Genomic DNA, 27,135 nt, shown 5'->3' on the forward strand with positions numbered 1-27,135 from the left:
TGACGGTGGCCTCGTAGGGACAAAAAGCCTTGAGCACGAGTTTTTCAGGAGTAGGTCTATCTAGCGACGAGGTGAATGTTTATTTAGAAATCTAAACCATGTTACGATGTTGTAATGAATCCCTCACGAGCAGGAGACCAGAGGAGCGTTCGGGAAAAAGGCCAGTTTATTTGAGCACTCCAGAAACTCCGGTAACACTCCAGGGGGTAAAAGACTCCGTCCCAAACTCTGACTCTTCTGGCGTAACAGACACACTTCATAACTTTACACACATACTCGTTTACCATGCTAAGTGGGGACCCCCTCCCCTCTCTGCTCCACCAATCTCCAGCCGGCACACTGACTGACAGCGTAGCCGGTAAACAGAGCTCAGCTGTTTATTTAGCCTAGCGATATCTCCGGACTATAGTAGCTGCAATGGACGACTTTGAACGCGATTTTGAGGAGTTTCTTGTAGCGGACACAGATCCAGAGCCATACCTGTTTGAGCCAGAGCACACAGATGAGGAACTCCATGTGTTTGATGCTGAGCGGGCGAGAAGAGAGGCTGAATGCACAGAATGGGATTCGGTGCTACTGCTACCATCGTTGGGGAGATATATCATCAGGAGGAAAAGCGCCGCAGAGAGTGCATCACAAGGAGTGAAGTTGTGTCTTCTTTTCCTCGCAGATGACGGTTCGGGTTCATTCTCTCCTGTTGCGTGGTAAGTGTGGTCCATTCGCAAACTTTATAACTAAAAAAACTTTTCACTACTCTCTATCAACGAACTACTAACACTCTCTGCTGTTTCCTCCTCCTTCTTCCTTCCTTCCACTGTCTTCGTTGGTTCATTTATACATGCGAAACGCGTTCTCTGGCTGGCTGGATTGTCCGCTCGGTCTGCCGTACATACATGGCGGCACAAGATGGCGACCTCTCTAAAGCAAGGCCCTTGATATATATATATATAAAAGCATAATTATAAGGCTATGAAAACCAAACAAATTTTATTTTATAGCGATCATACACTTGTATAAACATATTAATGGGTAGACGATTCAGATTCAGATTCAGATTGACAATAAACCATGCCAAATATTACACACTGGCCCTTTAAACTCCTACCGAAGCAAAAGTCAGCGTGTCGCAGTAAAAACAATTTTCTTTGCTTCTCTGTGATGTTAATTGGATGAATCTGCTGCATTCATGTGTCATTTTCCTGCTGCAGATGTTTTAACTCCTTTACATCCTGTCGGCTGGGTTAATCTACTGTTCTCTAAGACCATCATGTGTTTGCACCATCCTGCCTTGGTGTCCTTGGCTGTCCTGTGAAAACCACATATCTCTAAAATGTCATGGCGTCAGAGATCCATTGTTCCAAACTGTTGCAGAGACGTTGTGTGATCGCCCTGAGGGTTGATGTGTGTTTCCCACATCAATCAAAGCAGGTCAGCAGGGTGTGAAGTCTTTGTTTGCTTTAATCAAACCTGTTAAACAAACACGGTGCTCAGTGCTGAGCTGGGTCCAGGTCCTCCGTGGTTTAATGTCTCTGTTTATACACCAGGACGTTTGGTAATAAAAACTAAACCCACAGGCTGGATAGATGTAGTGGTGTGATTTTACTTGAGTTTAAGTTCATGTAAACTGTGTTTTATTTCCTCAGCTTTTATTCACCATAGTGTTTTTATCAGTTGTTGTTTTCATGTCTTGTCTGTTTGAATTATTGACATGTAATGCACAGTGTAACTCTGCTTTGAAAGGCGCTTTATGAATAAAGATTATTATTATTACCATCAACTTGGGCACTTTGCGTTCCACCGCTCAAGTATGTTTAAAGCTGCTGCATTCACAAACAAACCAGACATCATAGAAACATGAGATTTAGCTGTGCAGTCATATTAATAATAATAATAATAATAATGATAATAATCCCTGTATTAAATAACCATTTCCATTCATGCAAAAATGTTTAAGGTATTTTAGTTTTAACTCGATGTTTTTAATAATCAGCCAGCTGTGGGGCTGAAAAATGAAATGGAAAAAAACCCTGCAGTTCCTCAAATGTCCACTTGAGGCTGGCTCCAACAGTGAGTCAGTCCCCACAGACCTCCATGTTAACATGTAGAAATAAACACGTTTACAGCCTGTTTGGTCTCTGGGGATTATTTCAACATCTGTTTACATTTTATTAAGACTTTAAGTTACACATTTTTAGGCCTCTTTGAGTGACAGATGGGTGCTGTTTGTTGACAAGCCGCTACAACTGCGTTAACGCTGCTTAGATAACGTAACCATGTCGTGTCCCCAGATTCATTATTAAGTTAAGTTATTTGTAACATCTGGTCGTCTAAAAAAGTCTCGTTCAGTGTTTGTTAGTTTTCTTGAATATTTGGTTTTTAATGGTTGTGACCACAGACCAGTAGGTGGCGTCACACTGGCTACCTCTGTTAGTCTTTGCCGACTAACAACCAAATGTCCTCATTTTAACGTGTAGTTTGTCAAAAGACTTTCACTGGGTGTGGTTACATGATGGCTTCTCATTCAGAATGAAATACATCTGAATGAAATCATTCTGAATTAAAGTCTTTCCAGGTAGTTTACATGAGAAATATTCATTCTGAATGAGGGTTTACACAGAGATCAGTTTAATCCGCACAAGGTTTGGGGCAGGGAAGGTTTCTGATTGGATAGGGGGCGGGTGTTACGTGTTTACGTTTACCGGAAGAAAACACTGTAGTCCTCGCTCCGGATAACAAGATGCTTGATGACGCCGTTCTTAGTGCCTTTTTCAGGCTTGTTTTGCTTATATTCTTGAAGCAGCAGTACGACAACAACCTTGTTCTGCTAATGCTTCGTCTGTTGAGGAGGAGAAGGGAGGTAGAAGGTCGAAGAAGGGAGATAGAAGACCGTGCTGTGGCGAATGGAAACCGGTGAGTGCAACGAGTCCGACTGTTCTATCTCAGCCCGTTGCTATGCGCGCTATATACGTCACTGCACCAGAAGGGCAAGGAAACGAGCATGTGCAGAAAGACCGGAATGAACTTAAAGAGGAATGAGTGTATACAAGTGTGAGAAATTCTTTCATTCGGAATTAGAAACAGAATATTCCAGCCCCTTACATCGGATTGAATTTTCAATCACATTGGCCACTTTTAATAGGAATGAACTTTCATTCCAAATAAAAAGGGAATTAAACTGTCCATGTAAACACACTCATTCTTAGCTTACAGCTTTGTGCAACATTAGTGTTCTGACACATCTAAAATCTAAAGGACTGTATCGGGCAGCTGAATTTAAATCACAGATAGAGCTGCAGCCAAAAAAAAAAAATCAGTGCAGTCTATTTTTGATTATTGATTAATCACTGAAGTAATTTTTCATGCAACTTTTCTCCTTTTTAAATATTATATTCAATTAAATATCTGACTAACATATTAAATACATCACTCTGGACAGTTTTCACTATTTTCTAACATTTAAAAAACCAAATGATCAAATGAGAAAAGAACTGTCAGCTGAGTAACAATGATTGTTAGTTGCTTCACGAACCAAAGCTGAGGGATAACCAGCAGGAAGACGTCAGGATGAAGAAGTTTTGTTTTTGTTTTTGGACTCAGACAAAAGAACAAAGAGAACTTTAACTGAAGCTGAAGAAACATCCTGATAAATCAGCTGTTAGTTAATAGTTAATATTAATGTTAATAGTTTGATGTGTGAACAGGTCAGAGGAGTGAAGATGTTTCACAGCCACTGTTCATCACATTAAATCAACATGAAGATGTTTCCTTTCTGTCAGACATTCGTCTTGTTCTAAAGCTCTACAGCGTTTGTAAGGACATGACCTGAAACATTAATCAGCTTCTCTCTGGTTTTACTTCACTTCACTGTAAGTGACTCCCTCCTTCCTGTCACATTAAAACAAGTGTAATAAATGAGTATTTCAGCGCGTCTCCTCACCTTTAGATAACTTGTCAAAGTCAACATAAAAGCGCAGCATGAGGGAGCCGGTGATGAAGCCAACGGCCGGGCCGATGGAGGTCACGGCGAGGAGGATCCCTGAAAAACACAAACAACAAGAAAACCTGCCGTCAGGAGGGACGATGACCGTCTGAGGCTCATGAGACTGAGCCCACATTTCATCTGCAATAATCTCACTATAAAATGATGAAAACTCTGTTCCACGTTTTTCTCCTCACTGACTTGGTCAATCCATGTGAAATTTGGCACAGTGGTAGAGGGTCATGGGAGGATGCCAATGAAGCAATATTACATCAATTGGCCAAAGGGGGGCGCTATAGCAACCCATTGAAATGTCAAACTTTGAATGGGCATATCTCATGCCCCATATGTCGTAGAGACATGAAACTTTGCACAGAGATGCCTCTCCTCATGAGGAACACATTTGCCTCAAGAACCCATAACTTCCGCTTATATAGATTTTCCGCCATTTTGAATTTTTTGAAAAACACTTCAAATGGATCTCTTCCTAGGAAGTTTGAGCGATCTGCATGAAACTGGGTGAACATAATCTAGGGACCAATATCTAAAGTTCCCTCTTGGCAAAAGTTAGAAAACTTACTAAAACTGAGCTTCTATAAGGCAATGAATATTGCGGAGGGCGTGGCTCATCACATAAAGGTGTATAACATCTCAAGGGTTTCACCCATCACCACGCAACTTTGTAGGCATATGACCACACATAATCTGAGGGGACCCCTCCATTATTGACCCCATCAAACAAAATGGGGGCGCTAGAGAGCTCATTTCTTATCTAGGCCTAACCGCCATATGGATTTTTACTAAACTTGGTAGATATGTAGAACAGGACGCCTCAAGGTGACTGGAGAAATTTAACTCTAATTGGCAACTGGGTGGCGCTATAACAACAGAAAAATGCTTCAAAATGGCTAAAATGCGGCAGATCGCTGTGGCTCCCCCTGTGGACCAATGTTGGTGTTTTCTAATGTTTGGTATGACTAAGTCATGGTATGGTATGCTGTACATAATCACGGAAACTGTCAGTGTGTCATTCTGTCAGTCAGTCATTCTGTCTGTCCCACGTTTTTCTACTCACTGACGTGGTCAATCTATGTGAAACTGCACATAGGCATTGAGGACTGGCATAGGTAGAAGGTGACAAAGCTACCAATGGCTATGGACTAGTCTAAATCTTAAGCTGTTTTCTGTTTGACAAAATCTCTTCTGTAAAATGCTGAGTTGATTCACACGTTGGCAGAACTGGTTGGTACCACAGAAGATCAGTAACAATGTTTTGTTTTTTCAGACATTTTACATTAATTTTTTTTTTTATATTTCAATAACGTTTTTCAGACATTTTATCAACATTTTTTTCAGGCATGTTATTAATTCCATTATTGATAATAATGATTTTATTAATCTTAATAATGTGTCCCTCTGTGTTGTGCTTCACAGCTGAAGTAATAACCCGTGCAGCATCCTTCTTCACTCAGTATGGGAGGCTATCGTATGTGATTCAGTCGGCGCTGTCATCGTACAGTTGCAGACAACTTGATGTTGTTCCCACGCTCATCAGATCCATGTTGCACAATGTAGCTGCAGGAAACCTGTAGGAGTGCTAAAGTCTCTCAGTCTGTAGGAGGGTTTGTACAATGCCAACATTTTCCCCTGGTGACTGGGCTGGATAAATCCTTGATGTAAAAGCTTATAATCCCTATATCCGATATATCAGTGAGTGTTCGTGCAGAGTGAAACCAGTGACAGTAAATGAGCACATCATGACTCCGGCCTCAGACTGATTCCAGAGAACCAATAAAACCAGTCTGTTGTGTAAGCTGAGAGGCTGCAGATGCCACAGGCTGCTGTTACTCTGCAGGAGCATTCACACACACTGAGACATGAACTAACATCAGACTGTTAGCATGCAAATATCTGTCACACTGAGGCTGATCAGAAGCTCTGTGACACAGGACCTGATTCAGGTCTTTCTTTTTCATGATTCACAGCAAAACATCTGGAGCTGCAGCCTGCATGGAAAATATGACACTGCTAATGAAATATTCCAGATAAAACAGGGTTAGATACACCATTCAGGCCAACTGGTAATATGAGCAGGAAGGAGTGATTCTGTACTCTGCTGTTATGTAACTGTGGGCAGTAGAGAGTACAAGCCTGCTTTTATTCTTAATGCTGTTTTAAAAAGGAAAGTTCTAATACAGTTTTAATTAATTAAGGATCAAGTTGTAAAAGTACAAATAGCACAGTCCAAAAATACTCAGCTTAGCCACCAGAAGGAAATGTTGGCCTTGTACGTTTCTGCAAACCACAGATAAGTTATGTTTGTACGTTTCATATCAACATTTGTAAAGTGACATGAGCTGACTGTCATCAGGAGGTGGAGGCGATGGTGGATGGTATGACACCTCGGAGAGACTCCTGCCGAGCTGCGGACCACTATTCAACACCAACAAACAACAAAACCTGGTGTTTCTTACCGAGTCATCGCTGCGCTTCCAGCAGCTTTTTAGGCACAAACATGGGTGGTTTTTACAACATGTTCTCATCCCAACTCGTCAAATACAGACACTTTGTCAGTGGACATGAGCGTCCAAATGTGACGCTTATGATACCCTCCTGCATCTGTTTTAGACGTTCATGAACGGTATTTCATTTAACACTTGTTGGACGCGTTGTGTCTGTGACAAATGTAACGTATCCATGCATATACATGGACTTTGAGGGCAAACTCTGTACCTCTACCTGGGCGTCCGCTGTCCAGTTTCATTCAGTACATTTTCAGCCAAACCATGGTGTTTCTGTCTAAACCTAACCACATGCTCTTGTTGCCAAAAAATTAAGCGTTTTACCTCACATTGTAATTTATTTTGAAAAACACTAGTTGCATGTAACGAGCAGAAACTATTCATGTCCTGTGAAAACCAAACTTTATTTCAGTCCAGACCACAAAATAATCTTATTTCTATTTGCAATTTGATATTTTGCAGCATGGCTCTGTTCTGGGACCTCCCTGCCCTTCAATGTGCCTACATGTAAAGCCTAAGGCAGAAGGAGCACACCTCACCACCTTTCCACATGCCTATGTGGGAAGCCTAAGGTGAAGACAGCATACCTCACCACCCTTCCACACGCCTATGGAAAAAGCCTGAGGCAAAGAGAGCACATGTAGGCACATGCCCTTCCATGCGCCTACATGGAAAGCCTAAGGCAGGGAGAGCAGCAGCAAAACCCCCCCGGGAACAGAACAGAGCAGCATCAATGACAAATAGAAATGAAACTGATAAGTCAGACACAGCATGAAAAGGAGGAGCTGGGGTGGAGGCAGGTTGCAAAGCAGCTTGCAGAGGGAGCAGCAACAGTAGGAAGCAGTTTAAATAGGACGCCCTGAATGAGATTTGCTGATTGGTTGCATAAAAAGGAATCATGTGATCAATCAGCTGACTCCCTTCCATCAGTCAGCTGATCCGTCAGTTGACTGGGCTGCTTGCGATCAGCTGATGTAGCTGGGATGTGAGCCTGAACTTATGCTTTGCTCAATTTTGAGAAGACACAATGTGTGTAACAAGTTTAATTAAAACATCTTCCTGTAATGTCCAAAACTGATTCAGGAGGGTGTCTGGAGCGCCATATTTAGACGTGCAGATCTACTGACAAAGTGGCAGTATTTGGACATGGTGGGATGAGAACATGTTGCACCCACACAGACAGTTTGTCTGTGACACATGAGGTCAGAGAGTTTGAGTACATGTGGACAGGTGTTGCAGTTGATTCTGGCAAGTTTCAAATTCTCTTTTTTACTGTATGTTCTGTACAGTTCTTTGTTCTGGTGGAAACAGTTTAATCTGCCATCACTCGTTTATCACTAATCAGGACAGTTTGGATAAAACAGTATTCAGTGTTTGCTCAGCATACCGAGGTAGAGCGGGGAGTTCTTCCTGCTGGCGTAGTCATCAATGTAGGAGATGCCAAAGGGCTGGATGGGGACGGCTCCGATACCCAGCAGCAGCTGACCCAGCAGCAGCAGAGGGTACATCCTATCCTGGACGCGGCTCTCATGCTGGCTGCAGCTCTGATTGGATGATGAGGTGGCGAGGGTGCTCTCTGATTGGCAGAGGCTGGAGTTAGGACTGGAGGCTGTTGGGAAACAGAGGGGGAGGTGAGTGTTAATGTCCCAGCACTTTGTTCTGGCCCACATTGCTTCCATCAGTCAGAGTCACTAGTTGGTCAAATAATGTAAAGTTGGTCCAGAGGGCGGGGCCACAGGACACGTCACAATCAGAAGAGTGTATCGTCCCTACAGAGGGCCATGCAGGACTCCTCAGACTGTCGTTTAAGCATGTAAGGTTTATGAACTGAAGCATGTGTAACGTCTAACGTCTGATAAAAGTCAGAGCCTCACCAAACTTATTAGGATTCATCATCTGAGGGTCATGAATGGCTGAACCGAATTTCATGGCAATCCGTCTGATAGTTGTTGAGATATTTATCTTTAGAAGTCCTCTGTCACCCCTGAACCTGGTCTCACTCAGAAGTCGTCACCAGTCAGTCAGTGACTTCTGGCGTCAGACACCAAAGAAGCTGTTCTTTCACATCTGTATGATGTGTAGCCGGTCACCATTATGTTTAATGGCGTCTGGCGGTGTCAGGGGGAAATGCTGCAGGACGCCAATGAAAGTTAAGGCAGCAGAAGTCCGAGTAAGCCAGGTGGGAGGCGTGGTGGATGGGTCTAACAACCACCGACAGGCTGAAGTTGACACGTTTGGTCATTAACATGTGACGTCCACATATGACGTCCAAGGTACCCTGGGTGTGTTGGTTGTTGACGTTCTTGGTTGTCAACTTCAGCCTGTTACATGCATTGTCTGTTTTCAAAATACACTTCTGTTTTCACAGGAAATGTACAGTTTGCATACAGGCGTTGGTGGCTTAGTGGTAGAGCAGGCGCCCCATCTACAAGGCTGTTGCCGCAGCGGCCTGGGTTCGAGTCCAGCCTGTGGCCCTTTGCTGCATGTCTCTCCCTCTCTCTCTCCCCCCCTTCACACTTAACTGTCCTGTCCATTAAAGGCAAAAAATATCTTTAACAAAAAACACACACACATGGTTGGGTTTAGGAAAAAAGAACAGGGTTTGGCTTTACAACCTTACAGGAAGTGAACAGCGGCCACCTGGGTGAAAGACCATCTTTGTTAGACCCAACCACCACCCTTCTCGTCCACCCTACTTGGACTTCCGCCACCTTAACTTTCATTGTTGTCCCTCCACGTTTCCCCCTGATGCTGCTCTACTGGCTGAATATCATGCCTGTGTGAAAGGACGGCTTTTTTTGTCGCTGTCAGTCACTGACCAAGCGCTGGTTTTTGACAACTTCAGAGTGAGACCAGCTGCATCATATAGAAACGCCTGACGTTGCCTCCAGTGTTGGTATCACATGCTGAAGGGGTGTGACATAGCGTATATGATGACCTGAGGATGAGACCGTGCTGTCGACCACTGAATGCCCTCTTCTCTGACAGTTTCCCACTTGCCTCCTCCATTGCCTCTTTCTGATCTGTGGAACATGACACGCCCACTGATGATGAGGTGCGCTAACTGGAAGATAAGCTCATTCTGCAAACAGGAAACCAGAGGCTGGGCAGGATGTGTGTGTGTGTGTGTGTGTTTGATCTCACAGCTGATGCGGTCCGTGTACTCGTACGGTCCTCCCAGGAAGTGTGGCAGTGCCATCAGCAACGAGGCCAGGCAGGCCAGCAGAGCTCCGCCTCCAATGTACCGAGGCCGATGGACTCGACTTCCAAAGAAACTCACAAACACGATGAGGACCGTGTTCCCCACCTGGACACACACAACGACACACAGTCACACCAACAGCCCGTGCAGCGTGACAACGACAGTGTTGAGAATTAAGTAGAATGTAGTTGTCCTGTGAAATTATCACGTCACACAAATATATCACAGCATTTCTCTCTATAAACCAAGTTTGATTTAAAAACACTGTATACATGTTAGAAAACATGTGTTTGGTGATACTACAGGAGGACAACAGTTCCTACGAAACGTCCACCATATTAAGGTGGAAAACACACATGATTTAACATCTTTGTTTCGGCGTATACCTCATTCTTCAGTATGCAAACACACACATGCTAAACACGTCATGACACTGCAGGTATATTTCTCAGGAGAGTGACCTCACAGAAAACACTGAGATCTTCCTGGTATTCAACTCGACTGCAGACTGCTAGTTTGGAAACCCGAGTATTCATCCCGAGTTAAACAGGTTTTTGAAAACAAAAGAAGAAAAGAAAAAGTGCTGGTGGAAAGTTTTCTCTTAAAACTACACTTAACAAACACTCAGTGGGAGATCTGTTCAGCAGGAAAGCGTAGCAGTGATGTAAACAAAGAGCAGGAAGTGTCCTGCACTGACCTCGTTGAAAGCAGCCAGGAGCCCTGACTTCTGGCTGGAGAGGCCGTAGCGTCTCTCGATGGTGGAGATGGAGCTCTTCATGTAGCCCGACACCAACAGCTGCGCCAGCTGCAGCAGGCTGTGGCAGAACACAAAGAACTGCAGAGAGCAAGAAGGAGAAAAAAGGGAGATGAGTAAAAAGACACAACGTGGCCGACAGGTTTGACTCTGCAGGTATCAGTGTAATTTCGAAACCAACAACTAATAAGTGACTTATGACACAGTGAACTCATCAGAGTTGCGTGACACGACCTGTCGTGAGGAAACATTGGCCTCAGAGAACAATTCCAGGATGGACATGAGGAAGTGAAGTTACAAACAACAGAGGAATCTGCTCAGCTGAAAGCAACAAAGCCTCTCAACACAAGTTCCACTGAAAAGAAGTGACTAACTCTTGTTTCTGTCAGCAGGTTTCTCTTCTTCCAGGGAAACATCACCTGTCGAAGGATTGAAGGCAGTCAGACTGTTGGTGTTCAGCAACTTCGTGCTGCTAAACATGGCTGTTTCCTAGCAACTTGTTGCCACTTGTCCAGCAGCACTTGTGCCACCCAACATAATGTTTGTAGTAATTTCATGCTGCCAAACTTTTGTGTTTCTAATAACCCATCATCTCTTTCCATCCACTGAACATGATCTTTGTCTGAACGTAACAACACATTAAAGACAGCTGTTGACGTATCTGCTTCATAATAACGCGCAAATTAATGAATCAGTTGTTTGCAGAAATGTACAAAGCCAAAATTTTTCTTGCATTTGGGTCGTTGATCCAGAGCTACATTTTGTCGAGTGGTTCAAAGTTCTGCTGTGTGGTTTTATATCAAGTTATACAACACAGTAACAGATTCAACATGTTTCATTATCTTAGGTCTGATCTTATCTTGTGTCGCTTTTAAAACACTGTTAGTAAAGTTTTCCCTGTAAGAAACACGACAGATACACGACACGGTGGGTTTCGAACTATATGTGACATATTGTGCTGCTTATCCGTCTGTACAGAGATGAATCTGGAATCTTTCTAAATTTCAGGCAAAAAAAGCCTCAAATGATCAAATTTACATAAAAATTGTTTTTATTTTGTGAAAATTCAATTTTTTTTTTCTGATTTCTTGCTCAAAACGTTTGGCCTTTTTTACTCCAGTTAAAGAATATCCTCCCAGTAGACAGAGAGACAGATAGACAGTATTCCCCTTTAAAACCAAACACATGTAGAATCAGTTGTTTCTAATCATCAAACACTGGATGTGAAGCAGAGACGAACCTTGATGCTGTTGAAGGGACTCCGGGATCGGGCAGGAGGTGATGAACTCACGGGGTCAGAGTTCATGTTGAGGTCGTTGGCGCCCATGATTTAAGTTTTCACCACGCAGAGACAGAAGAGGAAAACTAAACCTGTAAAATACAAACACAGGTCAAACTCACACTCTCTGATATCACCTCAGAGGATTTACTGCAGTCACAAAGTACATGTCAACACCCACGCTCTGATCATGTGACTGTTTAACACACTAACTTTTATACTTACTTAAGTATCAAACTTTGAACACAAACACAGCGTGAACCATGAACACACGCTGAGCTGCACAGCACCACATTCTCCTCATGTTCATGCTGCGTAAACAGCTTTGTGGAATCAGTGTGAGCATAAAGAAGGTACGAGCATGTGCTGCGTGTTTACACAGAGAGAGGCGGAGGGAGATAAGGCGAGAGTTAAAACTGCTGGCGGTGGAAGGACTGAGGCTTGGATGGAGGCCAACAGGAAAAACACTGCAGGGTTAAAAACGAGAGAGAAAATGTTTTTATGGCGGTTAAACACACAACAGCTCCGAGACACCATTCAAGCAAGTCAAGGATAAAGCTCAGCAGAGTTTCACACACAGCAGAAACACTCCACAGTCACAGTTTAGGAAACAAGGTAAAAAAACTTCTGTTGAGCAGCTGATGGAATATTTATATATTTATATATTTATTATTTATATATTTTTAATGACTTATTTTTACTGAACAGAGCTGAAACGCACCATAATGTAACTCAATGTAACCTCTGTCAGCTGTTAGCTCCATCAGCTGCTAACAGCTAACGTCAAGAAGAAGAAGAAGAAAAAGAAGAGGAAGAAGACGAAGAAGATGCATTAAATGGAGAGCTGTCAGAGCGAGGACGTCGCCCTTGGACTGGCACCCTGAGCAGTTGGAGGTTCGGTGTCTTGCTGAAGGGCACCTCAGCAGTGCCCAGGAGACAAACTGGCATCTCTCTGGCTACCAGTCCACACTTCATGCTTGGTCTGTACGGAGACTTGAAGCGGTGACCCTCAGGTTTCCAGCCCAAGGGCCCCTGGACTGAGCTACTGCCGCTAACTCGCTCTCCTCCTGCTGACGACATCACAGATTTGTTGTTCACGATGTAACGACAGGCTGCGTCCTCTGACACTACTGAGTCCTTTCATCACGACAATGTTTCTGGAAAGATCTCTGTTTGTCCCAAACAAGTTTCCTGTTGTTCCTGGGACGATGGGACAGAGGAGCGGAGGGTGCAGGAAGGGGTGTAGGGGTGGAGAAGGTCTTTATGGTAGGAGGGGGCCTGGTTGTGAAGTGCTTTGTGGGTTAGTAGGAGGATTTTGGATTGGATACGGTAAGGGGTTATGTGGTCACGGGAGCGGGTGTGGGTGAGGAGGCGGGCAGCAGAGTTCTGGATATACTGAAGTTTATTTAGGAGACTGGAGGTTGAGCCATAGGGGAAACTGTTGCTGTAGTTGATACGAGATGTAATAAAAGCATGAATGAGGGTTTCAGCTGCAGGGAAGGAGAGAGACGGGCGGAGGCGGGCGATGTTTTTGAGATGGTAGAATGCTGATTTGGTGACTTGCTTGATGTGTTGGTTGAAGGAGAGATTGCTGTCAAAGATGACTCCAAGGTTGAGGCAGTGGGGGGAGAGGGAGAGAGTGGAGTTGTCCATAGAGAGATGGAAGTCTTTGGCTGCCAGGGTGAGGGAACTTGGATCAGTTATGAGTAAGTCTGATTTGTCGTAGTTGAGTTTGAGGAGATTTGTTTGCATCTAGTGTCTGATATCAGAGAGATAGTTTGAGAGGGTGGAGTAGGTCTGAGAGGTGATGGATTTGGTGGAGATGTAGAGCTGGATGTCGTCAGCGTAACAGTGGAAACGGAGGCCGTGACGACGGATGATGTGACCGAGGTGGAGGAGGTAGAGGATATTCAGTCTGATAAACACGTTGATCATGTTAGTGCAGGGCAGAGCTTTACATCTGTCCCACAGACGACAGGCCTACACACTTATAAACAGCTCCTGGAAAAAGATCAGCCTATACCATGCTTGTTAGGGTTGCTTAGCAACCTCAGAAGCAACCTGCCGCAGCGCTTTTGAAAGCCGGCACAGAAAAGGCACTTGGCGCCTGACCTCGCGATTTCTAGCCAGTTAAAAATGCTGCGTGTGCACGGCCCCTCAGTCTGGACATATCTGCGCTGTAGCCTGAGACGTGACAGAACAACATCCAACACTGCCGTCAGTGATGTCATCTGATTTACTGATTGGCTGATGGCAGTCAAAAGGAAAATTGGCAGGTACCAACATGCGGCTGATGAAAACATCGAAAACATCCCTAAATATGTGTTTTTGTGGTTTGCTCACAAACTTAAGTCAGTATCAAACAGTTTGTGTATATTTATGGCTGTATCTTCATATCTGTGTCTTCCTTCACATCGTGCGGCGCTGTCTCGTGATTATTTCTGGATTTGGGCTGAATTGTTTTGTTTTTAACAGGAAAACAGAGAGAGGAGATGAAAGAGGTGGAGACGAACCTCCAGAGAGGAAGAGATTTCTTATCAGCGGAGGAATGTCAGCAGAGTGAAACCAAAACAAGACGACCTTTAACACACTGAGCCACAGCAGAGAGCTTTGTACATAACCCACATATTTTGGAAGGCTGTGATCATGTGACCAGTGACAGGAGTAAAGAAGGAAGTGGTCTCAGGTGGTCTGTAGGGGGGCAGGTGGTGGATGGGTCGCAAAAACACAGGAGCAATGTATGGGTAAAAAAAATAAAAAATTGGCACTATCGTTGTTTAATAAACAGCGACGGGTCACCAAAAACACACCTTTGTTTGGCGGCGAAGGAGAGACAGCCATGACTTGTCACTTTAGTAGTTTGTTGGTGTTGAAGTGCAGCTCAGCAGGCGTCTCTCCACCCAACATCCCCTCGACCTCCCGATGACATCGTTCATATAAAATATATGAAATGTGCAAATGAAACATATTTGTGCTTTGCAGAACATTTTCCTCTGGCGACAGGTAGACTAATATTTTTGATAAAGTGTTTTTAGCAGCCTCTAGTGGCCATGAGAGGAGCTGCAGTGTGTTTTCTCTCTGACAGCGTTACAACCTCACATATTTAACTGACGGACTGTTTTTTGTCACCCGGGGTGCTCATGTATCAGAGACTCATAGCATTAAATGTGGTGTTCCTCAAGGAAGCATTCTTGGCCCAGTTTTGTTTTCGTTATATATGCTTCCACTTGGAAACATTAGTAGCCATCACCATGTTAATTACTACTTTTATGCAGATGACACACAGCTGCATGTCTCTGTCACACCAAATGCCCCTAATGCACTGCATGCTCTCGTTGACTGTCACGCTGACATTAATATACAGACGGGTAAAAACTTTTTAGAGCTAAATGAAGAAAAAAATAACAAAAAATTCTTTTAACTGAACCAAAAGCAGCAAGAAAAACTGCACTCAGTCACTCTTCATCTGGCTTTTAATGTGGAGTAACATTACAGTCTGGATATTTAAGTTTTAACCATTAATTTTTACCTACTTTTATTTCTCCTGCTCATTTTTATTCTATTTTATGTTTTGTTTTTTTTTTTGCTCTTTTTTTTATTCTGTGGAGTTTAATCATCTGTTTTGTAAGTTTGTTCTGTTTTGGTTGGTTTGTGGTTTTAAAAATGAATTAGTTTTGTGTCTGTCTCATCCTAATTTTGCCATGTGAAGCACTTTGGGCTGCATGTTTGTATGAATGATGGAAACTGACGTGTTTTTCTGCTTCTGTCAGTCACTCTGTTTTTTCAGTGGTCCCGAAAAAGTACCATCCAGTAAGCTGACTGTGTCTCTGCGGGATGAAGAAGGAATCTGACTGCTGCATCATCATCATCACTTGGTGAATCAAACCAGAGCTCGTCTGATGTAGTTCAGCTCCACGTGGTCTCAGTTCATCATGACTGACTGAGTGAACGTCGCTCCAGAAGATAAAGTGAAATCATTTTTAAGACATGTTAACATTTTCAAACCCAGCAGAGCGACGGTGTCTCTGTCAGACTCAACGCCTCGTGCTATGACATTTTATTATTTGTCTCAACAGGAGCACAAAGCTGCAACCTACTGCAGGATGTTTTTCAAATGTACCTATAGACATACAGAGAGGAAACACAACCTCAACACAGCAGCTGCTTTCAGTCATCAGTCACAGCTGTCAATAAATCAGCTTCATTCTCCTGAAGCTCTGCACAGTTTGACTTCAGTTTGTAAAGTGAGAGAAGAAGCAGCACAGACTCTCCTGCTTTCACCAACTAGCTCTGCTGAAGCAGCTCAGTCCCAGTACTCCCATTACTCCCATTAGTCCCAGTAAGAACAGTGAAATGATTCAGACTCACTGTGAAAGCAGCAGCTCGTGTCAGTTCCTCTGATTTCCCTCGCAGTGTTTCAGTAAAGCTCCGTCAGTAGCTGCCAGTCCTCTCTGCTGCCCCACACTGAGCAAGAGGAGGAGGAGGAGGAGGAGGAGGAGGAGGAGGAGGAACAGCCGATCTGTCAGTAGCTGAGAGTCCTGCAGCTCTGTTGCCCCACACACTGAGGAGGAGGAGGAGGAGGAGGAGGAGGAGGAGGAGGAGGGAGGATTGGGATTGAACTCTGGCTGTTAAAGGCAGGAATCTGAGAAACTCAAGATGGCCCAGTTGCACTATGGGTAATGTAGGCACCAGGTTCAGACAGTGAAGAAGAATGTGTGTGTGTGTGTGTGTGTGTGTGTGTGTGTAAACTAGAACAGATCCTGATCCTGTGTTTTTAATTTCTCATCATGATCTTTGAATTTTTTTTCATTTTTAATTTCTTTACTGCACATTTGTATTAAAGGCTCTCTAAGTCTTCCTAAGCTTGAAAAGTTTTTGTCACGTACAGCAAACATCTCCTCACGATCCGCTAGCTACATGTCCTCAGAATATGCTGTGAAAAAGTCCGGTCTCTGTAGGCAGCCCAGGCTCAGCACATGGCAACACACACATTGTGGTCCAGGCTGCACCAACCAGCCAGCGTGAGACCAGCGAAAGCAAGCGCGCACACATGAACGCGGTGCCCAGAGAGGCAGTCAGAGCTACAGGCTACAATGAGGCTAAAAGGCGAGCTAGCTCCGTTGTGTTTGAGAACATTATTGAACGTAAACAGAAGTGAAGTGTGTTCAGCTTCATCTTCCATAACATAAACCATGATGAACTTACATATACGCCACCAAAATGATTAATTATGCCACTTCAGTAGTTCAGAGGAAAACATTGTGAAGTTGTTGTTTTTTTTTAACATGCATTTTATCAAGGAGTTTTCCACACGTCCTCTCAGCTGGCCAGCGTGTGTTTGTTTTTAACTAAAGAATAAAATGATATATTATGTGAAACTATAAGAATCCATCTTACTGCTGTGAAACTAGTGTGTTCATATATTTTAACATGTATAAAAGAGTTGAACCTTGCTCCTGCTCCTCGGCCGAACTACCACAAAATGCTGTTTCATATGTGTGATGAAGACGAGATCAAATCTGATGGAAAAAAACATTAGTTTAAAAAATAAAGTTTCCTTGTCAGAAAGATTAAACATTAAAACAACATCAAGGAGTTCATGTACAAACCTCACCTGAACTAATGTGTCCTGTTGTTTTCTACTGTGACGTGAACGAAGGCAAAACACACCAAAATAATTTAATAACATGAAACAATTATTATTTTCACCAGTAATCTGGTTATGTTTTTCATTTTTCTTTAAAACATAAGAAAAGAGTGAAAAATGTTCATCTCAGTTTCCTTCAGCACAAAGTGATGTCATCAAATGTTTGTTTATTTTGACCAAAAGCCACAAATTAATAATAATATAACAATAAAGAAAAGAAAAATAAAGAAAAATACTCATCAGCTGTTCGTATATTCCAACCTGAAGCCTTGAAATGTTTAATTTACATATATGATTATAAAAGCAGCAAAATCTCACAACTGACCACTGAATATTAGAAATGAATCAAAAACAACAAAACAATAACAAACAGTTGCTGATCAAGTTTCTTTCGATCGATTAATTGATGAATGAAAATGACAGAGCAGAGGGAATGTGTGGGGGCGTGACGTCACGTGACATCAGCTGATGGTAAAACACACTTTTTATTTTATCGCATGACTTTTTGCTGAAAACTGGAAACAAACTGATGGAAAGTTTCTTCATGATGAAGCTGAGCTGACGGTGACGTCATGTGATCAACAGGTGGCGCCAAAGTCAACTCAAATGATCTCATGTGTCATGTTTCCTCTGCATGTGTCTGACAGCTGAGGGTACTTTCAGATTATTTCACATAAAAACACCAGGTCAGTTTATATTTGACATAATAAATTATATTTAGATGCATTACATAAAACCACACACTGTTCGAGGTGAAGTCGAGGCTCACACTCTGGAGACGTGCACGGATGATTTAAATGTCTGAGCTGCAGATGAACCTTCACATGTTCACAATAAGGACCGTGGGTTTTGTCTTCCGTTACACACCGTGCAGTATGAACAGGACCAATGTTATTTGTTATATGTGACTGTTGTGTCAGGATGTGTTCTCATCTCAACCTGTCACATACTGACACTTTGTCAGTGGACACACACGTCTAAATATGACGCTCCAGTTCCCCCCTGCACCAGTTGTGGACGTCACAGGACAGTGTGTCAGTCACTTTTTCAGGTTGATTTCCTGAGCGTCTGGAACAGTTTCAAAATTTACAAAGTTTAGTGTCAAAAATGCCTTCAGAATCTGGCATCACACATCGACAAGGAGCAAATCACCTGAAAACTTTAAATCACAGCCGTCATGCAAAGTGTTCTTCTTTCTCACTATTACAGCTAACGTTACTGCGACCTGCACGCTGTAATGTTTGAGGTGCATCTGCTGAAAAGTGATGTTTGAGAAAGTCCTCTCATCTGTCGTCAGGATGGCGTCTAACGCCAGCACCAGCTGATGCAGAATACTGACAACAGGTGACGTTGATATTTTGTTGGTTTTAAGTTGTGCTGCTAAGTAACCAAAATTTGACGTCTTTCCAAACGTTTCATGCAACATTATTTCAACATAGCATAATGACATTTAGTTGTCAGCTATGGAGAACAAAACCACAACAACATGTTAATGTTTTCAGACGTTAAGTCAGTCCAAAGTCCTTCCGACGACAATTTCACGTCTCTGTGACGGTGACTCGCTGTTAGGTTAGGTTCATTTATATAGAGAGGGGCCGACTTTGGGCCAGACGCAGGCAGTTTACCTCATTTAAGTATGTATGAAGAGCACAGGGGCCCGAGATGCTGTTTGCTTGGCAGCACAGTTGGGGGTGCATTTTACTCTCTGAGGGCTGAATTCACAAAACGATTGCGTGGCTTTTGCGGCCACTAAACCGGTAAAAATGGAGCAAACAGATAACGTCTAATTCACAAAGCACGCACAGAGGCTGAAATGCTCCACTAACTGCGCTGCCAAGCAGATTGTGTCTCGGTGCTCCGGTGTTATTTGCACGTATTTAAATGAGGTAATATGCATATATTTGGCGGAAAAATTGCCCCTTTCTATGCAAATGAGCCTGATTGATAAACAACGTCTAATTCACTAACACCAGCGCTAATAGCCACACGCAGTTTGAGTGAAGTAAATAACGTCTTTAGAAAGCTGGTGCAAACTGGGCGCTCCTCTGTGGAAGCCTCTCGCCCAGACTTTCCAGTGATCGTAGCAGCAGTGATCGTCTGTTAAATCAGTCTGTAAATAATATTTTGACATTATTATTATAATCATTATTACTTTAATGGCATGCGAAGATACTGATGCGTTGAACAGGTGACAGTCTGCGGTCGTTCTGAAAACGCATGACGTTCTGTCACGCACTTCAAAAGCAACTTTCAGTAATTTATTTTACAAAACGAGGGAAACAAACGTGAACAAAAACGGTTCCATAATTCATATTAAATTCAAAAGATAACGAAAAAACAGCTCCAAGTGAGAGGGAATAGTGATAAAGTGGTCAAACTGGGTCAAATCCACAGCCTCAACCCATCCGACACTGTTAGACTGACTCACCAGCAGACATCACTACATGAGGGGATACAGTATTCAGTATTTTGCCAAACAAAGTCTAATTAGCCTAACTAACACCAGCGCTAATAGACACACGCAGTTAAGTGAAAAAAAATAACTTTGCCATGTGGCTAATTGCAATCAGGGGCAAACTGCACTCAGCTGCCAAACTTTGTGGGCGTGTTTGCGCTGGTATATCATTAGCACAATATCCTTTGTGAATAGGACGTTAAGACGGAGCAAACTGCACGATGTTTTTGTGAATTCGTCCATCAGTGTTTGTGACCTCCACATCAGTAGTTGTGACATCACAACACCCTGCAGGTGTGTCCAGGTGTTCAACTGAGAGAAACTTTCCTCCTTCAGAGGACTGAACTCAAACAGACATCAGTCTGCAGAGTGAAAGAACTTTAACCGCTGGGACATCACAGCCAACTCTGTCATGGAACTCCTTATTCTCACTTTTAAGTCATTAATAGGAGTCTCTTCTCTTCTCTTCTCTTCTCGTCTCCTCTCGTTTCTTGTCTTGTCTTGTCTTGTCTTCTCTTCTCTTCTCGTCTCCTCTCGTTTCTTGTCTTGTCTTCTCTTCTCTTCTCTCGGGTTTGATCAGAACAGAAAGATAAATAAAGTGTGAAACACATCAGATCAGATCATCGGCCACTTTCAGAAACTTTTCACCAAACAGACGGAGAGACGTAAACTAAACTGAATCCAGCTCCACAGCTGCAGTGAGATCTTTATGTCCATGATGTTAGATCCTTCATGTTGCCTCCAGATGTCACATCTGCTGATGCTACTGTGATGAAGCAGAGATGATGCAGAGTAATTGTTGGGTTTCTGTTTACAGCCACCAAAACATGTCTGACATGAAGCCCTGAAACTGAAACCAGAAGATTTTGTGGCCAATTAGAGAAACTTAAAAACACGCAGGGATGGTTTTTCTGCTGTTTACAACATTTTCCACAACTTCCTGTTGGAGTCCCCAGACACTCAAGAACAAACTGGAGGTTTTCACTGGCTGAGAACACAAAGTCACATCTGCTGAGAGTCAGACCTCCCTCAGATCTGCATGGTGACGGACTGATGTGAAAACAGCTGTTGCTGAGTGACTGAGATCTCTCCGTGAACCTGCTGATGAAAAGAGTTCAGGAGTTAAAGATCACTGAGTTACAACTTCTCTTCACTTTCATGTCAGAGTTTGTGTCTCAACACTGAAAATGTTTGCGAATGATTTCCCATGACGACTCCATGGGAATTCTGCGTTTCAAGTCATCAGCCCAGTCACCAGAGAAAATGTTGGCACTGTACATTTCTGTGAACCACATGTTCATTTTGTACACATCATACCAGCGTTTCAAAAGTGACGTAGTCCATGAGCTGACTTTGTCGTCAGGAGGATGGAGGACGGAGGACGGAGGATGGAGGACGGAGGATGGAGGACGGAGGATGGCCTTACAGCTAGGAGAGACGCCAGCTTAGCTGCAGACGACTGTTCAACACCAACAGACAACAAATCTAGTCAACTCATCCTCACTGTGACCTCGTCACATGTCCACATTTGGTCATGGACTTTCCACGTCCACATACGATGTCCAAGGTACCCTGGGTGTGTTGGCTGTTGACGTTCTGGGACACGTTTCTAGCATTTTTTATGCACCAAGGCCGCTCTCTCTTTTTTCCTGTCAGCAGAGAGCCACAAAAAGCGATTATTGTTCAGAGACATCGATGTATTTCCTGCGGGTGTAGTGACCCCTAAACCGGGTACTTTGTGCCAGAACATGATCTTCTAACACTAACCAAGCTTTATCTGCCTAAATCTGACCACACGTTAAGCACAGTGCTGCTGAAACTTCTAATGTTAAAAGTTACTTGTGAAAAGTTGAATCAAACTTGAGCAGAGGTGCTGAAGGAGCTCACTGTGTTTGTTTGTGGTTACAAAGTTTGTTGAAACTGTTGCATGTTGGGAGCTCAGGGGACGACACTGCCCCCTGATGGTCCACCAGAGATCATTAATGAGGTCCACTGTGAGCTGCTTCCTTACAAAACACTTATCAACAGTTTCTGATGGTAATTAGTCCTCTGGGAGCTCAGAGCGGCGCAGGACTATATGTTGATCAGAGCTCAGAGGATCGCACTGATTACAGCTGGTAATGAAAGCTCCTGGGATCCTCTCTGACATCCTGTAAGGAACGATCCAACGTTACATCAAACTGTGAAAAAACAGAGCTGCAAACATGACGTGCTGACAACACCTGAAGAAACAAACTCAATCATCAGAAGAGATGTTTGTGCGTTTCTAAAACCACAGATTATTATTATTATTATTATTATTATTATTATGAAGCAGGTCAGTTAAACTCAACAGTCTCACTGCGACCTCATCACATATTGATGTTTGGTCATAGACGCCCACATACAACGTGCAAAGCACCCTGGGTACGTTGGCTGTTGACGTTATGGGACACCAAGAAGTTAAAGTTCTCTTTTTATTTTGAAAGAGACTGTATGCAAACTGTACATTTCCTGTGAAAACAGAAGTGTATTTTGAAAACAGACAATGCATGTAACAGGCTGAAGTTGACACGGCGTCCCAGAACGTCAACAACCAACACACCCAGGGTACCTTGGACGTCATATGTGGACGTGGAAAGTCCATGACCAAACGTGGACATGTGACGAGGTCACAGTGAGGACGAACATGTTGAACATGTGGTTCTGTTTAGGCACAAAAAACACTTGGTTATGTTTTGGATCAGGTCCAGGTACCTGGTCTCTGTGGCACCATCCTGGCTGGAAAAACAGCGACATGTCTGGTGTCTTAAAAACAGCTGGACGTTTCAGTATAAAACACTTGGAGCTGTGTTTGTGTGAGAAATACCAAACATGAATCATAATGATGACAAAAACACTCCTGCAGGAGCTGATGAGATGGATCAAGTGTGAGAGGACTGACAGAGAGCGCCTCCCTGTCCGTCGGCCCCTGAACGCCTCACTGCAGCTGTAATTCTATTAACCTGTTGGTCACTGACACACCTGGGAGCTGTGAGGCCTCCAGCACGCTCACTGCAGCCCATTGATAACACAGGTACACAGGGACCAGACACACATCAGTGTGACACTGTTCAGTCACACGTTTATTAAGAATAGTGACAACAATTAAAACAAATCAGCAACTTCTTGTTTCAGCTGTCAGAAGAAATAAATATGATAATCAAATATACTTCATGATCACCAGCCAGCTCACACCGCTTCTTGATTCTTTAAACAACTTAAAAAAAACTCTTCAAAGGTCAAAGGTCAAGCTGAGGGTAGTAGGTATTTTTTTCACCCATTCATGACATTTTATTCAAACAGTACATGTTATATGTTAGTCTACAGACAGACAGACAGACAACCATGCAGCCTTCACATTTATTTCTCTCACTGAACTACTGTCCTCATTAAGTCACAGTAAAACACACTTTGCTGCAAATAAAATGAATGTTCCTTCACAAATGTCCAGACTCATAAGTCTTTGGGCTGCTGTGAAAGTCGACCTACTTGGGGTGACAAAACAGTTTGTCTTGAGTGCTTCGGCACAATAAACATGTGCACACCGATGTAACTGAGCTATAAAGCCACAGAGAGCTCCACAGGTTGAGACCAATGCAAACACATATATATTTATATAAAGTATCTGGGCACAGGAAAGTGCTCAAAGTGCAAAAACGAGATGAATAGTATCATCAGAGCAGATACAGATTCCCACCAGCTGTGATCGATCAGTCATCAGGTGCAACTGATGACTCTGATTGTGTCATTCTGTGATGTTTAAAATCTTTTCTCAGAGTTGCCAGAAAAGTCCTGAAACAAAAGTCTGGTGATAATTAAAAAGTAAAGACGCTGCGGGGCGACTGGAGCTGCTGGAGCCTCCTGGTGATTCTGTGTTATTGCTGAGTCTAACCAGAGGAACTTTCCTCCTCACAGGAGCCTGCTGATTGAGTTCAGCTGGTGGTGTGCTGGGAGGTCGGGGTGAGCTCAGACTTCCCTGCAGAGTTCCTGATGGTACCAATTAACAAAATAGTCACCTTAACAACAGCAAACAAACATCAGTGGTGAAACAGTGAGGTCTTATTTACATGACATTACTCAGCAGGGATGGCCTCAGAGCTCTGACCTCACTAAAGCATCCACAAGCTTTTCTTTTATGTTTCTGACCTTTAACTCAAACCATGTTTCCGTTATGTGAGACGGCTCATGAGACTTTAACCATCTCTTTGCCAGATAGAAACACCTACTGACCCTCCAGGTAACCTCACCTACAGTCCTCCGACTGATTCATTACCCCGAGGTTCAGTCTGTGCCCTGTGCAAGAAGGACACTCAGGACGTTTGTGACTGTAGAGAAAATGATTCATTGTGTCAGTCTTTTAAAATCCCTGTAAACATGTCAGTGTGAGTGAAATGGTCCTGCAGTGAATGTGTCACAGTGGGACTAACACACCCAGATCATGTGACTCCTGCATGTATACAGTCAATCAGACCCAAACTGGCCGAGGCGCTCTGAGCATGCTCCACAGTTTCCGCCCCGGGCTTTGACCCGGAAGTCCAATAGCATTAAATGTGTAAGAGAAGAAGAAGCCGGTAACAACATGGAGAAATCTACATCCAGAGCCGTGACTTTTTGGACGGACCAAACGTACAGAGCTGTAAAGTTGTCCACCATGGTAGCAGTTAGCTGCTAGCTAACCGTAGCTAACTTGTTTGTCCGTTGTTTGGTCTGTGACGTAATAGGTCAACAGGAAAAAGGTCCAATACTAACAAGCTGAAAGGGGGCATATCTCCACCTATCGTAGAGGAGTCGCACATACTTGGCTCAATAAATGGATTCCCCTCCCGTGCTTGTATACTGGGACAAGGACAGTAGACCAGTTAGATGTCCTCGTCCAGCTGGGACTGTGGCTCCATTTCACTGTGACTGGAGACGTACTGACTGTCTCAGACAAATGGATGGAGCAACTCTTGACCCATCATCTCAGATTCCAAACACGTCAAACACCTGCACTCATCAATGACTGTAACTCTGCTACAGTTCCAGTGAAGACTCCGTCACAGTGCTAGTGCTGCGTGACAACAGATGAACAGCCGAATGGAAGCTAACAGGATCAGAATGTTCTCCCCCAGATGGTCAAACAGAGACGGCCTTTCATGCCCTGTTGGTACATAACCCTACAAAAAGTAATGCATCAGAAATTCAATTATAACCCACGTAATCAAGGAGTCTGTGGTCACATGATGAATGTGCTGATGAGAGTAAAGAAGTAGCATAAAGAGTGAAACTCCACATAAGAACACAGGTTGGCTGGAGACAGGTGCTGTCTAGTCTCTATATACAGACTCTACATTCACTGAATGTAGAGTCTGTAGGCAAACCCTGGAGATCTTGCCTCCGGAGGAAGAGCGGAAGAGCCCTGGTTTCCGGTTGTAGGCTGTTTGTAGTCCGTGTGATATTGACCAATCACGTTAGAGCCGGCTGCAGTTGTTGCCAGGTTAAACACTCCGTGCGGTGAACTAACAAGGCGGAACATAATTGCTGTCACTACAAACTCTGAATCCATCGCAATGGTTCAGCATATTTACTTAAATATAAATGGAAGTTGGAAACAGAAATTCGCCTCCTCTGCCCAAATCAAATGAAAAAAATCAGGGCTCTGCCCCCAGAGGCTGTATCGCCGTCTGCCGGGAGTCAGACGCCAAATACAGCCGATGGGTTCCGAGAATGGGTGCTGTCTGGCTGACCAGCAGCGTATCATCTGCTTTAGGCGTTGGTGTCTGACTCTGAAATCACCAACAGATCAGTGGTATCTGACAAGTTTGGAACAAGAACAGGCTGGTTGATGCACCGACAAAGCGGTGATACTTGATGAGCTGATGAGAACATTTGGGCCAGACATTACACCGGCCTCCATGTTCTGCCCTGTGGTAAGGCCACAAGTCGTGCAGGTTAAAGTTGTGGTGGCGGCATGAGATGATGGCTGGCATCAAAAAGTTGAAGACAGTTATAAAGTTTCCTTAAAAGCAGCAGAAAGGAAGAGTTTATACTAAAGAGTCCTTTGGATTGACGAACACGTCATCAGTAAGCAGCAGTCTGTAGTGAAACACGTCTGAAGGTCAATCCTGAGGACAGACTGTAGAATTATTACATATATTTCTTTTATATTTGGTTTGAAACTGACAGAACTCAAGTTTGACTTTAAAACAAGCAGCTTTTCTTCCTGCAGCCTGTTTAAAAGTTCTTCTGTCTCCTGAAGGTCACATTCACCTGCTGTAAATCATCCTTATATTTGACCCCCAGAAACTTTTCTTCAACTTCTCAGCGACACCGTCACATTTACATTATTCAACAACAAGAACTGCCGACGTCATCAGTCGCTTCATCAGTGTTGTTTACAGCTCCCAGCTCCATGTTACGTCACCATCGCTTTTAAAAAGTGACACAGAGGTTGTGTTCCTCCGGCAGCAGGTCGACTGTTTTTGGTGACTGCAGGCACGGCCAGAGAAATTAAAGGTAATATTTAAATGCTTTAATTATTTAAGTTGAGACACCACAGGTGAAAACAGGTTTTTCATGCACTGGTCAGTTCAGAGAGATTTTCAGCTAATTTTGCTTCCAAAAAACATGTTTAGGTTAATTTTAGTTCAGATTTCTGTTCTGAAAATGTATAAAAAAACAAACTCAAGAACATGTTTAAATACATAATGTCTTGTTTGATTATTTAACCTTAACATGTCAATATAAAATAATTGTTTGAGTTTAACTGCCTTCATTTAAGTCATCAACCAGAGACGTTACACTGTGGAAGCTATTCGTTTAAATTTTGACCCTAGTGTCTCATTTTCTTTTCTTTGTTGGTCTAAAAATGTTAAAATATTTTTAATGTCCATTTTCTCATAAATCTGCTCTTCAGCAGCTCTCACATCCACCAGACTTTACAGTTTCATTCCTGTCTGTATTCTAAAGGTCTTTACAGAGGTGAGTTTGTTCATGTATCATTCACAGCCTGGTTTATACAACTTTTTATCCATGAAAACATGGTCAAATAGAACCAAATGTTAATGGCTGTTGACACTATTTTATGATTTAAGAGATATACAAAATGTCTTCTGTAAAAACCTTTGACTTTAATATGTCGACAACATGAAGTATTTTGAGTTTGGCTTTGTTGTGTTCAGATTTATTTTCAGGAAATGTATGAAAATGAGCAAATATTTAATTAGATGGTGTCTCATTTGCATATGGATCAACATCACTTTTTTGTTCTGTCTCCTGTATTTCACCCTTTATTTCA

At 43.2% G+C, this 27,135-nt stretch overlaps 1 protein-coding gene and 1 long non-coding RNA gene across 3 annotated transcripts in view; both read right to left on the reverse strand.

The window, feature by feature from the left end:
* Positions 1-16,251, reverse strand: part of slco2b1 (solute carrier organic anion transporter family, member 2B1) — a 44,466-nt gene extending 28,215 nt beyond the window's left edge. The window contains exons 1-6 of one of the 2 annotated variants that reach the window (XM_033645775.2): positions 16,105-16,251; positions 11,698-11,828; positions 10,401-10,538; positions 9,646-9,808; positions 7,889-8,110; positions 3,938-4,036 (exon numbers count right to left, since the gene is read on the reverse strand). In XM_033645775.2, the coding sequence (XP_033501666.1) occupies positions 3,938-4,036; positions 7,889-8,110; positions 9,646-9,808; positions 10,401-10,538; positions 11,698-11,784 (709 nt within the window). In that variant the 5' untranslated portion in view covers positions 11,785-11,828; positions 16,105-16,251. Of the gene's footprint in view, positions 1-3,937; positions 4,037-7,888; positions 8,111-9,645; positions 9,809-10,400; positions 10,539-11,697; positions 11,829-14,546; positions 14,653-16,104 lie in introns of those variants that run through there. The other variant, XM_078172666.1, reaches the window with a different exon arrangement.
* LOC144464766 (uncharacterized) overlaps positions 1-27,135 on the reverse strand; it is a 130,961-nt gene that overhangs the window by 28,215 nt on the left and 75,611 nt on the right. The window lies entirely within an intron of this gene.

The sequence above is a fragment of the Epinephelus lanceolatus genome, chromosome 11, assembly GCF_041903045.1.
Source record: "Epinephelus lanceolatus isolate andai-2023 chromosome 11, ASM4190304v1, whole genome shotgun sequence".
Taxonomy (NCBI): Eukaryota; Metazoa; Chordata; class Actinopteri; order Perciformes; family Serranidae; genus Epinephelus; species Epinephelus lanceolatus.